The sequence below is a fragment of the Polistes canadensis genome, unplaced genomic scaffold (assembly GCF_001313835.1).
Source record: "Polistes canadensis isolate GaletaPanama2010 unplaced genomic scaffold, ASM131383v1 scaffold_112, whole genome shotgun sequence".
NCBI lineage: Eukaryota > Metazoa > Arthropoda > Insecta > Hymenoptera > Vespidae > Polistes > Polistes canadensis.
The window spans coordinates 103680-118236 of NW_014569659.1; the positions used below are offsets into that span (position 1 = coordinate 103680).

At 38.6% G+C, this 14557-nt stretch overlaps 1 protein-coding gene across 2 annotated transcripts in view; it reads left to right on the forward strand.

The window, feature by feature from the left end:
• Nucleotides 1-14557, forward strand: part of LOC106787730 (protein Shroom-like) — a 109379-nt gene that overhangs the window by 69997 nt on the left and 24825 nt on the right. For both annotated transcript variants that reach the window (XM_014750346.1, XM_014750347.1), the window contains exons 5-7: nt 82-236; nt 311-1183; nt 1254-2993. In XM_014750346.1, the coding sequence (XP_014605832.1) occupies nt 82-236; nt 311-1183; nt 1254-2993 (2768 nt within the window). The remainder of the gene's footprint in view (nt 1-81; nt 237-310; nt 1184-1253; nt 2994-14557) is intronic.

Genomic DNA, 14557 nt, shown 5'->3' on the forward strand with positions numbered 1-14557 from the left:
ATTGAATTACACATTAATTGCTAATATTATGAAAAGTACAGGAATTTTGGCGCAAACTCTGTAAACGAATTTTTCGATTAGGTGGATTTGTACAGAGAAACAGCATTGACGCAAGCAGGTTTGGAAGAATACACGAGGGTTCAGCATTCTCAACAAGCCAGCTACGCACAATCCGAGGGCTATCACAGTTACGTTTCCAGCGTTGATTCCACTACCAACACACCATTCCTCGACAGGTAACTTCAATGTGTCATTATTTATAACGCCATGATCTATTTATGTGTTTCAATGAATTTGTCATTTTGAACAGACTACGAAGAGACAGCGAAGCTGTTGCGCAAAGATCAACACCTTCTTGGGAAGACACGTCTCGAGAGGGCCGAGACAGTGTGGTGACAACGTCGAGCGGCAGCGCGTCTAGCAGTGAAACATTAAAATGGCATGGCTCGATGTCAGACGTAAGCGTCTCTAGTGGATTACCAGCGAGACAAAGTACATCGGATAGGTGGCATCATGGCTCGATGTCCGACGTCAGTAGCGTCAATGGTGGGATTATGACTCAAAAGTCGAATAACGTTTGTCACGATAAGTGGCAAGATTCTATGAGCGACGTCAGTACCAGCGGTTTGTTGCCAACGACTAAAGGAAGGCATAGCGAAAAGTGGCCGGACAAATGGCAGGCTTCGATGAACGATCGGAATAAACAAGCCCAAACTCGAACAAGTTTACCGGCAGTTATTGCTCACTGCGTGGCTTCTACTTCTGTTGGAGATATTTGTCAATCATCGACTGTTCGAGAAACCAATTGGCAGGAGTCCAGTATCGACGAGGTTTCTCTTGATAGATCGCAAAATAACCATACTTGGGATGGTTCTATTTCATTGGACAATGATAAATATAGATCGGTTTCTCAGCCAATGCCGCAAAGTCCGACCAGACAACAAGTTGTATCTACGAGTCCACTAAGTCCCGATGGTTGGGATGCTATTCATGGTTCAATGTCTGATGTAAGTCAGACGAACGGCGTGCAGTGCAACAAGCAGTTAATCGCTTACAGCGCCAGAGTGCAGACACCGCAACGACATCTTTCGGAGAGTGTATTATACTTGGATCGCGAACGTAATCAACGGAAATTGTATCCTATTAGTACTACACAGCCTCAGGAATCGCCACAGTCCTCTAGGTATTAAGTGCTTTTTAATATCATTGATGGAAGATATATGGGAGCATTAACCTTTGAATTTTATTTTTAGAATGGCACCCACGTCACCGCAGCAATCCCCATTGTCGGTAGCTGAACGAATTAGCGAATTGGAGAAGCAGCAGCAGCAACAACAACAACAACAACAACAACAGCAGCAACAACAACAACAAATGCGTTACACGTATTTAGATCCTGAGAAACGACACAGAGTTTCTGACCCGACTTTAAAAGCTATTCAAAAGAAAGCACTGTTATCTTTTTACGAAAGACACCACCAAGGTTCTTGGAGATCGGAACCCCAATTAGCCCAAGGCTCAGGATCCTCTCCGCAAAGTCCTCCACCGCAACCTCCACCACGACCAAGACCMCCTTCGTCGAGACGAGCCAGTTCTGCGTCCGATTATGCGAGTGGCACGTGGAGAGAAAATTCTGCTAGAGGGCAAAATCAAAACTCTGATCTACCGAGTCCTAAGCATCAGCATAGTAACAGTTGCGGTAGCCTTTCTACTGATTTATTGGGACCAGTTATCGTTGGACCTGCTATATCCATCGACGATTGGGTCCCAGAAAGACCACCCAAGAAGCCCCATCTTAGGAGCGTTTACAACGACCGTGTTCCTAGTCCCGATTTACCGCCACCCTCGCCACCAACGGTTACAGAAAACGAAGTCCACGAATGTGACGATCCTTTGCCACCTCCGCCGCCTGAACTCAGCGAAGATTGTTACCCCGATACCCCACGAAAATCTAGTTCCACTCATCACCAACTCGAGGAAGGAAAAATACATCGTGAAAGATCTTGCGAACGACACAAATCCGAAAGACATTCCATGAGAAGATCGAAACACAGCAGCAAACGAGATCTCGATAAAACTTCAGGCAAATCTTCTCCAAATTCTCCAACTACGAAAATATCTTCCCAAGAACAAGATCAACATCAATTCGTAAGAACTCCGACAACATTAAAACACGTCGATTCCGAAATGGTGGTCCATGAAAATAGTATTTCACCGGGTTTCGTTACTCACAGAATGATTAATACTGGTCGTTCCAGTTTAAGATATCCGTCGACTCAGAAACTTATGGTTAATGGAAGAATAGCGAGTACGAGAAGAATCTCGGAAGAAAGACCATTCCAAGCCAGACCACCTGCGCAATTACCCGATCTCATATCTCAGCGATACAGCGATTCTGGAAATCAAAGACCAGCTCCTCAAGTTCCTGTTGAACCACGAATCATCCGACAAGAATCAATGAGAGTAGAAAGTACCAGGATCGATGCATCTGGATTATTGCGTAACGATTCTGGTCAGAGATTGGAATCCTCCTCGGGGCAAAGGCCGCAGCCTCAAGTACCCAAAAGTACCGATAAAAATTGCACCGCAAATCAATCGAATCATCAACAATCAAGACCGAATTATTTACCTGTACCGGAGAATTCGAAAAATCATAGCTTTTCTCTCGGTAGTCCTGTAAATATGGGATACGAGTTGGCTTCAAAATTATATTCACCCGAAGGAACTCCTCAAAAATATCACGAACCACCGAAGTACATGTCTAATCATTATTCTCGTCACAGTGACACGCCGCAAAGGAATTATTACGCTCTACCACCGAAATATATCGATGCACCGAAACAAAAACCACAGCCTCAGTGTCCCACGGATCGGTACAGTGCTTCGTCGCCTAGTTCTCCACCCCCACCTTTGGCACCGAGACAAAATACTCCTGGAAGGAAGTCTTTACCTCCACCTCCAAGACCTGCTCCTCCACCTCATGCCATTCAAGGGTAAGTAGCGAACAATGAATTTCATTATTCATAGTCTATTAAATTTATAAAAGGAAACCCACGCGAAAATTAAACACCAGTTAAAAATCATAAATGTTAATAGTATGCGCTCTCAAGTGCAGTAATTGAATTGCGAACAAGTGTCTAAATCTGGAATGTCTTGTCTAGTGATCGATCAATTAAATGAAAGATCCTCTTTGCGATTTATTAACGATCTGCGAAAGTTTGCAAATCCTTCGAGCAACGTCTGATCATGAGATCCTTCAGAAGCGAGTAATAGGTTTAAGCACATCAATCAACGATGAATTACAGATTAATTAGAAATGCTTTCGATCGTACGGAATGAACTGCAACGATGCATTTACTTTCAATTACGTATATGCAAATTGCGACGATATCTACAACATCGATCGTACTTTATTTAATGATTCCGCGAGAGCGAGTTTGTAATGAACATTTTTTTTCTACGATTATATAATATAAGCTATATAAAATATCATTGAAATTACTTCTTCTTATTCCAGATTTCTTCCGACGATTTTTTTCAAAGTTCCAAGTTACAGATTCGTTTCAATCCGTTTATCGTGCAATTTTCTTATTTGGGTTTTGAAAGATTTCTGAGGATCTTTCCTCATCCGTCCGCAAAACTCGGATTACGCGGGATCGTTAATTATTTTCTTCTTTTCTTTCGGTCGACCGAATCGCATGCATTACCATAAGATTATCATTGCAAATCTAACGGCACCCATTACCAGTCTGATTTACGAGCGTGTGACTTTCTCTGAATTACACACCGGACACGGATGGATTTAAATAGCTTTGTGTTTCACTCTGTTCTTTGCTAACACACGTTAAACCTGATTTCAAAGAATTTTCAATATTCGATTACATTTATTCGCAAATACTCTAACGATTTATTGACAGAAACACCTTACGAATATTTCTACCAAGTATACCGAACAGTAATTTGACTAAAAATCTCGATTAATCTGCGTGATATCTTTTTAAAAGGTCAGGAGTTATCGCGTGCATAATTTATCACGAAAGTTTAGATTTCAATTCATTGTTAGAGCAGAGAAAAATAAAAGTGGCATACAACAGACTCCCGTAGAACGCGAATGCATACAAAGTTCCGCGTAAAAACAGTGTTATACGGGATTCTACTGTAGTTTTTCTATCGGTGTAATAGAAAGGAGAGCCTATTTGATCATCGACGCATGATTTTTCTCGTGCCACGGGGTCTGATCGAATGATCGAAATATCCTTCCTTCTATCTTCCTCTTTCTTTTACTTGGAAAGAAATAAGTTTAACGATCGAGCAATACTAATCACGACGTCGGTAAATTTGTGGTACATAGAGTAGACAGGATGTAGACTCGATCTCACGACGCGATAAATCTTTTCACCTTTCTTTTGTCTTGTTCTCGCTCTGATTGGGTGACTACTTGACTTCAGTAAAAGCCAAGACGTGGTCGTCTTTCCTCCGACACGCACTCTGACCTCCGCGATACGGTTCGACGAACGATCCCTTTTACTTATTTCGGCCTTCGACAGGAAGATCTTTACCAAACGATTATTTTACTCTTGTTTTCCTTCTCCGGCGCTTATAACCTTTAGGATCACACCAACCCAACAGGTTCGAAATGTCAGAAAAAAGGTTAAAACGTGCGCCACCACGGGCGTGTTAGACTATTCTGTGCCAATAGAATCGTGTTCCTTGTTTTCTTGATAGAACCTACGTACGGCGGAAGATCGAACCGTGTGAGAATCGGGCAAACAACTCGCCTAACTGGGACAAACTTGTGTCGAAATCGATATTAGAATATATGCTTATGGTTTCGATAGGATCTTTTTGTCAATTGTTGATTATATTAACTATACATTAAGTACCGAGTATTCTCGTTTTGCACGCGTTGCCGTTTCAAGGTCCTTTGCGAGGATTCTCCATAGAAGGGTAGAAAGTACTCCGTACGTGGATTGCGATCGCGATCGTTAGATTTATGCAAGACATCCAATGAGAAGAGGCGTTCCCTTCGAAGCCACTCGAAAAAGAAAAGTTACGTGGCACCGGCCACGCTACCTTATCGCACGATCCTCGTTAAGTTTGAGGTAGCTTCAAAGAAAAAACAAAAAGAACGGAAGGGAAGGAAGAACGAAGGGAAGAACGAAGGGAAGAACGAAGGGAGTAGTCAGGGGGAATAAGCGAAGGCTTATAACCCGTCGTACCATGTGTTTTCACTTTTCGTATCGTTGGCCGTGCTGCACCTGCGCTAAGATAATTGGCCCGTGAATTCTTCCTTCGAATACGTTATTGGCCTCGTGACAACGTCGCAGCTAATGTTTTCTCTATCTCCTTTTTATTCTTTCTTTCTCTCACTAATTTTCTTCAAAGTTTCAATCGGTAATCACTGAAGAGAGTTTCTCGTGAAAAAGAGAGAGGAGACTACTACTAGAATAAATGAAGAAATACTTCTACCAATACTAGCGATCACCAACGAGCATTCGTGAGTCACGATTTTATGCATTGAATATCATTTAAAGTCTATTTACTTTCTTATTCGAAAATTAATGTCACTTCAATTAGCTTTGTCTTTATTCTGATTGTCATTTCCTCTTTCATTTATTCTACATATGTTTATCTTGACCTTGTTCTTACTTTATTGAAATATCTAGATTATTATCTTGTCTATATACTTGTTCATTTCCTTAAGTGGAACGCGTATCAGTGAGCGACAAGTATTTTTCTACAATAGCTTCGAAGTCATTTGAAACATTAATTTCCTTTCTTCCAAACCTCTTAGGCTAAATTTCTTGACAGATTCCAAAACTGCAAGCTTAAAAATCTCCTTCCAATTCGAAAAGACAAACCTAATGACTCTCGCATAAATAATCAATTCCTAGTATAACTTAGAAACTCTTATATACTATATTCGCAAATTTTTATTTATGAAATATTTTTCAATATAAATTCAAAGGTACAAAAATAAATAAAAAACAAATGTAAATGTATTTATAGACAAATATGTGACCAAATTTACGTGGTACTATAATCTGTTAACGTATGAAACTTGACTTATTGCATATGTAGATAATTATGGTTTGCAGAGTATGATAGAAGTTATTTAGCGAAAGGAAAGAAAAGACGTTCATTTTATCTATCGCTATGTCTCACCTATGGAAACTTCGTACAAGTATATATAAACGCATGCACTCTCTTTGAACAACCTTCCGTAAGGTGTAAACGTCCTCTGTAGGTAGATTCTGAGACTCGTTTGGCGGCTCGTTAAGAAACCGGGTCAATCTAATGCTATCGTGACTAATTCTAAGCGGGTTTTACGAATGATAGCGCTAATACATTTCTTGGCTGATTAAAATTCTTCAAGGAAAGAGAAAAAGAGAGAAATGTTTCTTAAGGGAGATCAACTTAGTATATGGTTTCGTATAAGATTACAAGGACGCCTCGAAAAAGGAAAGATCACGAATGCAGAAAAAATTAAAGAAAAAAAAGAATTAATAAAAAATAACACGTCGAGTAATAAATTATTTTCAAACAGTTACCTCGATCATTAATCAAATTGTCCGAGATTTTTAATCTGCAATCTTTAAGAGTATAAGCGAACGTGATACGCGAACGAGATGAATAAAAGCTTGTAAGAGAGCTCGTTTCACAAAAGATTAATTAAAAGAGTTAATAAAAAAAAGTAACCATATAGAAGTAAAAGTATATAAAAACCGACGTATGAATAAAAATAAAATAAAAAAAATACGCGAATGTGCATCTGTGTTTATTGATTTTTTTGCGGAATGCGATAAAAGAAAAATGAACAAAATTGGAGGATCGTCCGACGAGCGTGAATCGTTCTGGTTAGAACTTACAATTAGTTAAGAAGATGGCTTTCTAAGCGTGGAAGAAACTCTAAGAATAAGCGACAACGAATAGAAAAAGAGGGACGAACGAGAGGGACGAACGAGAGGAAAGAAATAGAGGAAAGAAATTGAAAGAAGAGAATGGCCACCGACTCGAGACCGGACGACACCGGACACGAGCTCACGGAACCGTCTCGAGGAACAGTACATATCTTTTCTTGGTGACATTGTCTTACGAATAAATGCTTAAATTGTCGGGTATTATTAACCAACCGATTTACCGTTATAAAACGAGTCGAGGAATAGCTTGATTTTAACATTTGCTTTATCTCTTCCTTCGTTTTACTTTTCATTTACGTGTTCCTTTATTATTTTTAAGTAATATCAAACTTTTGCCGCAAAATAATAAAAACGAAATAGCAAAATTCTTGGATCTTCAATGAGAAACGGTTCCTCGCCTTATATCAAAGAAAACATTTTTATTCTCTCATGTAATCGAAAGTCTAGTCTAAGAATAAAACACAAAGGGCTCTCGTTATTATAATATTTACTCCATACGATTGTAGATTGTGAGGAGCAGCTGCGACTGTGGCCACACTCGGGACTCGGTTTGTTGACTCGGACGCCAGACGATTCCATGTCGTAAACATTTGAGATCGTTGAAACGTCTTCTCGCCTTTTATCGTAAACGTCGCGTGAAACGAGCCCGGGGAACAACTAGAAGAAAATATTTCAACTGATCCACCATCTTCGATGAAAGATTGATCAAGTTATACGTTTAACATAGGATTTTATTTCTCGATCTTGTTCCTTGTCTATAAGGAACTTGGAAGAAACTTGGAGTAGTTGTGGGCTTAGGGTTTGAGTACATTGTTGCTACAAAATCGTTGGAAAATGACTGTAAAGGTCGCTGACATCAAGACCGGTGGAAGAAGCACCGTAGGTGCACCTGCGTTACCGGAGGAAGAACCTTGGTTGGTTCTCTCTTACCTACGGACGTAGTAAACCGCAGAAGACAAGGCAGATGCATTTACCTTGGCACCTTCTCGAGAAGTACCTAGCGCCTTATATTTTCTCTCTTATTTCTATTTTATTCTCGGATATCTTCTTTATTTCAATTCTATTTTATTATCAAATTCTTCATTTATTATTTATATCATTTGGTGTAAAAAACTTTTCAATCATCGAGTAATACAATTTTGTCTTTCATTAAGTCTTTTTCATTGGAATTTGATTGACCGTTATATATTATAGTAAACGTGTGATTGTTTATTCATCCGAATCTGATTTGATTCTGGAGTCGCCTTAGTTTGTACGATGAGATTATAGGGAAGTTATAAATAACTTGGCACGTAGCAGCGAGCTGCTCGCATTCCCATCTTCGTGGAATTTATTCGCGAGCTTAAGAATAATCATAGACGGAATGGAAGGAAAGAAGAAGAGAAAGAGAGAGAGAGAGAGAGTTAGATTCCTGAACGAGTACCAGGAATAATTCACAGTCGACGTTTCGTATATATCTTTTTGGTAGGAAGATCGGTTATTATTTGTAGAAAATAATCGAACAATAATATTAATGCAGAATTTTAATGAAACTTTTCAAACCGATAATTGAACCGGTTCGTTGTACATTTAACGTTAATACCGATCAAGTAAAAATGATGACAATGTTAAATGCAACCTGAAGTCTGCTATTTTGTTCCTCGACCTTCTTGGTGCCGACTAAAGAAAGAAGCCGAGACATTCCTCCTTAATAAACCACCTAGTGGTCGGTGCCATAAAGAGAACGGTAGATCTTGATCTCTAATCGACACCGTCGAACCAAGCAAATGCTTTTGCCGTCAAGAGGATGGAATTACGAGGGTCTGGAAACTCGTGGAACTCGTCGAATTTATTGAACGAGCAAAAGACACTTTCCGAGAGAAAGAAACATCGAATCCTAATGCAAGATCGATTGCACACCTTTCCAATCCCCTTTTTCCCTTCCCTTTCTCTATTTACTAGCTAGCATTCAATTAGACAGAGATTAGATAACATTAATCGAAATTCACGATCAAAATACATACTATGCTTCTATACTCATTGAACATTTTCATGCAACAATGAATCTTATTATTCATGCACTATTTAGAAAGATAAAAGACCAAATAAAAAAGAAGCTTTTCAATGTAGATAATATAAAAATCAATATATATTGTACGCATAAATCTGGAAAGGATCCGTTCGTTCGTGAAACGAACGTGCAAAGTATGGCTTCTTTTGCGTGGCCATTTGCGGTTAATTCGAGGCACGAACTTTCCCGGCTCTCTTCGTCAGACAACGCCTTCGAACTCTATTACGATAAGAAAAATATCTTGCGAAGAGGTACCGTTGCCCTCCTTTTCGCAATCTATCTTCCATTTCGCTTGCAGGAACGAGAGCGAACTTTAAACGCACTTTCTACAGTGAGTGTGCTTTTTTCTTTTTTCTTTCAGCGCGCTTTTCCTTCTCTTTCTCTCTTTTATTTTACGGAAGTGCCACAACGATAGCAACGAAGCACGACAGAGATAAAACGATCAAGTAAATATGTAATACTTCTGATTTAGCTGTCTCTCATAAACGAAACAAAATTCAAAATACAAACAATTGGCTGATAATATTAAAGATACAATTTCAAAATGTACAGTTTGAATCTCTTACTTTTGTTCTTTTTTTTAATAATTATGTATTTTCTCTTTGCTCGAAAATAAAGAAAAAGCCAGCCAAGATGATCAATTTGCGAAGTGAAAATAAATTATCTTTCTTACAAATAAGAAAAATATTATAATAATTTATACGACACTTTGTCGTCGTCCACTTATTAATCCAATACTCTCGATGAAATGACTGTGATGATTATTAAAGATGTCGGTGGGTAGTGCGAAAAGTGCAAGTCTTGCTTTTGGAAAGTAGCCAGGAACCCCATTGGGCGGTCTCTCTTCCATCTCTGTATTTTGTCGAATCACGCTGGCGAAAAGTAAGAATAGAAGTTTTCACAAGCCAAGAATTTATGAACGAATCGTAAGTTTTTCTATTCGTAAACGCGCAGAAAAAGCGCTGGGATTTCGCGTGGATAAGCTCGTCGTTCCGTAAGAATAACGCGCAAGCGTTGGCGTTGACAAATCAACGATGACTTTTGAATTTTTTATTGTGTTCATATTATTAAGAAATGTTAATGAAAAAAATGAGAAGGAGCAAGAAGAGAAAAGTAAGATTATGGACGTAAATGCGTACGTCAAGCTCCCTTACCTAGGACAATCGCCGGAGGCTGTGCTGGTTTTCTGTCTCGGGACAGAAAAGCTGGTTCGGTCGATCCTCCCGGAGACCTGTTATTACAGGGGAATGCGAAAAAGGAGGACCGGACCTCCGTGGATCGAGGAAACGATAGAAAAAATCGACGTCGATGTTCGAGGTTAGCTTACCTTACCCGGTCAAAGCCGTACTTTCAGCCGTACTTTCAACCGTATTCGACAAATATTCAAAAAAACACTCTTTTAACGATTACGCTATATTATTTTCTTTTGAATTGTTACAATTGACTAAATAATTAGAAGAAAAGTAATATTTCGTGTTGTTCGAGCACCGTTCGACGCCGTGGTGTAATTATCGAAATGATATCTTTCGACGACAGAGAGAAAGAAGCCGAAAAAATAAAAGAAAGGAAAAACGTGGCTGTTAAATCTTGTTAGGTATTTAGCGAGAAAGCTTACAGGGATGAAATCGAACCGGTTTTTGAGAAAAGACGAATCAAACTTCGATCGTCGACCTACCGTAGTATGTGGTACCGGTAGCAACTTGCTGCTCATCGGAGACCTGTCAACAAGCGCACTAGCTCGAACATTCTACCTACTCGTTGAATCCAGATCGGTACCTCAGATAGGAAGACGCATCTCTTGATCGTTTTTTTTTTCATCCTTTTTTCATAAGCCCTCGGCTATTATTGCCCACCAACGATCGCGCGAAATCACACTTCCTTTTAAGCTATTATTTTGTTCATTACATTTTTCATAACATTCAAAGAGAAGACTGATGATGTGGATGCAAAATTTGTATCTAATTCCGAAAACAAAACTAGTACTTCTTGTTCATTTAACTATAAAAATATAATAAAAAAAGAAAGAAGAATGTGGTATCGCAGTTTAACTTGTTCACGCAAGCAGTCTGTTCTCTCGTATAAGCGGTACCCCTACCCAGCAACTTACTCCCAACCTTTTACTTATCTTCCTCGGCCCGACATTGCCCCTCCATCATCCTCCCACCAGTCTTTCACGAACCGTGCTCCGAGTTATATCGTTGACAGCGTTCTGCAAATCACTCTGTCTTTCTTTATCTCCCCTTTGAACTATTTGAACAGCTTTCTTGACAACTGTCAAAATCAACCTGTTCTCAAATATGCATTGTATTTCATCGTTAAAAAGAAAAATGTGTTTTGCCTCCTCTTATTCTCAATGATGGAATATAAATCATCCATCGCGATCGTGGAATTATAGTTTTAGTGTTATCCTGTTCTGTGCTGTTTTATTGTGAATTATTGGCTTATTTTTCTCGTGTGCGACAATATGTCGTCGGTCGAACGATGACCTGACGCCCATCCGGTGACAGCTTCTCCGTATCGGTCATTGAACAGATGTTGAACCTGAATCCTCAAAGCTTGGTTTATAACATTGGCACCATGGTTTTCGGAAGTAATAAATTTCGGATACGAAGGTACTAACATGACTTTTTCTGCAATCATAATAATTATTATACAAACTGCTTACATACACGTTGTACGAAAAGATCCAGGACAAAATTTATAACACGTGTTATAACTTTCTATGACGGGCTATAAGTTTGTTCATTTTGCAGATAGACAAAATTGCACACCACTCAAGTTCTGCAAGTTTATTTAAAAATAAATTTAAAAGTATTGTAAAAATGTTATTACCCGTAGTTAGACTGATACGAAAAGAACAACGACGTAATACCGACAAATCCATTATTCATAAGTGCGTTAAACATACAACCTACTATATCTCGAGAAGTATTATCCTTATCACGAACAATTTCGTTTGCATTAGTATTAGTGCACATAAGCTTGGTTTCACGTTTCGAGCGCTTGCTTGGCTTTGGCGTCGAGCCTAATCGATACTGTCGATTTCCCCTTGGCGACCATCATTCCACCGTAACAGTCACAAATTTTTTCACTTCACTTCTATTGACTAAACTTAAACACGTTTCTTTTCATCTGTCTCGTCTCGTTCGTTGCTTGGAATCCTTTATCATCGTCGTTCGAACCGATCTTAGGTCATTGATCTCATCAAATGTAAATCCAATACTACTATCTTAAAAAAAGATTATTTAGGAACATCGATTACGTTAGTGGTTCCGATTTTCTCAAGACGCGCGTTATGTCATATTTTAACAAGTACGCTTTGCGAAATAGCTAATCATTTTTTTCCTGAGAGTTAAGTGAAAATAAAACACATTTGAGATCACGAACAAATTTCAAAATTGAGCTTTGTACAAATAGCTTGTAAATGGAATTGAAATTATGACACCTCAGAGCATTAAAGTACTCATTTTGGTAACCACTGGACTATGTCATTTTTTTGCGTTCTTACATATGTAATCCTTTATTGTCAGTTCATAAAATATTGACAGATAATAAAAGAAAACATTTACTATCTTAAGAGCGTCGTTGAAAAAAGAATATTTATTGGAATGTTTGTGTTCCTTGTGTTTACTTATAAATATTAAAGATTATTTTACAATATTATCATCTTATCGGAAAAAATATCATCGATAAGCTGACAAATACTCTCGGCTATCCTTCGAGTAATTTTCCTAGACACGTGATTTACTTTACTAGAAAGTATCATTTAAAAAAAGTTTCAACTTTGTGCTCGAAAAAATGTGCGATTTTAAGAGTTCTCGTTTTTTAAAATGCACACGCAGCAGACATACACGACAGAAAACAGGTTATTTTATTTAAAATTTTTCAAATTCTCTTCAAGATAGTAGAATAAATTTGTTGTCTATCTTTGATAATTATATACGCTTTGCTAACAGCGTACACGCGACAGCTTCATACGTGTAGGTCGCTAAGTTTTACAGGTGTCGGTTTACCTGGTCTAAGAACTAACCGAGCGAGCAAAGCCTGGGAACTATTCGCTCGACACGACCGCAAGAAACAGAAAGAGCAGCTAAGCAAAGCGATTGTAGCCATCTTATTATCTCTCTCTCTCTCTCTCTTTTTTTATTTCTTTTCATCTTCTTTCTCCCTCCTCGGTTTCCTTCTACATCCGATGTGAGACCATTCTCCGATCGATATTCTTTTCAGCGCAAGGACGCCTTTATTTATCGAACGACGATCGAGATTCATCGAGGTCGAGAAAGAACTCCTTCGATCTCCAATCGTTTCGAACGGAACGAAGATGACTAGGTTCAATTCGTTTCATTCAACCAAATGGTGTTCTCATTTAATCCCTTGTAGTGTGATACCATGTAACGTGCAGCAGCAGCGCTCGGTTTAGTTGGCCCAGTTTGTTCAGCTTCGTTCACACTATATAAAACCTTTTCACGATAATTATGCATATAATTTCGTTTGCTTTATTTATTCTTCGTCTCGAAATATTGTTAAATATTAATACACAATAACGATAAAAACAATAAAATCATTATATAGCGTAAGGTAAGATCATTCTTCGCGAGTATTCACGTAGCTCCCATTTTTTGTCGAGAATAATTCGAGCGGAAAACATTCGGCCATTCAATGGTATTCTTATCCTTAATTGGATTAATACAATACGTTGTATTGCTCGAGCGTGCTAATTATATTGAAATTATAGCACAAGATATTGCTATGTTATTATACGATTAACCGGAAAATAATATACCAGATGTAGTATCTAATAGTAATAGTCGAAAGTACGAAACTACGTCCGTTCAAACTGTTAATCGTATAATACTCTGCAGTCACTTTGATTAGAAATCTCTTGAAACATATTTGACAAAAAAGTATGAACTCGTATCATTCGTGTAGACTTTCGGAACACCCTGTAGATACCAGCAGTACATATAATATTAATTGGAGAGACCTTGCAAGAGATAAAAATAAAAAACATGTGTGAGATAGAGAGAGATATATATGTAAGCGTATACTTTGACGGGACGTAATTTTGCGCTCGGTGATATTAGCAGCGACGATCTTTCACTAGATCGAACACCGAGCAGTAATATCGTCGACGTACAATTAGCGATACACCAGACCCTAATTGAGCTCACCTCGGATGGATTAACAGGTACCTCGTGGTATATCGATAAGGTCTTTCTCGATCGATCGTCGTTTGGCATTACTGAAGAAAGTGCGCGCTTATCTTCCTTCCTGTCGTTTCAATGAATCTTTAGCGAAAACTTTGAGTAGTAGTAAACTCGTATATCTAGTATCCTCTCTCTTTCTGGTCTAAGCACGCTTTCGGATTGGCCTCGGGGTGAAAGGTAATGAGCCGGCACGGTAATCTCGCTTAGAAAGAGGAGATACGTCTCGATACACAGATCTTTCTTTTCTACCATCAAACGGATGGGCTCGTTTGTCCTACGTCAAATAACTATTTCACTTTTCATTTGATTTCTTTTTCCCGTTTCCTCTACTCTTATAACTTAATAATCTTCAATGCGTCAATATAAATCATTTAATAATT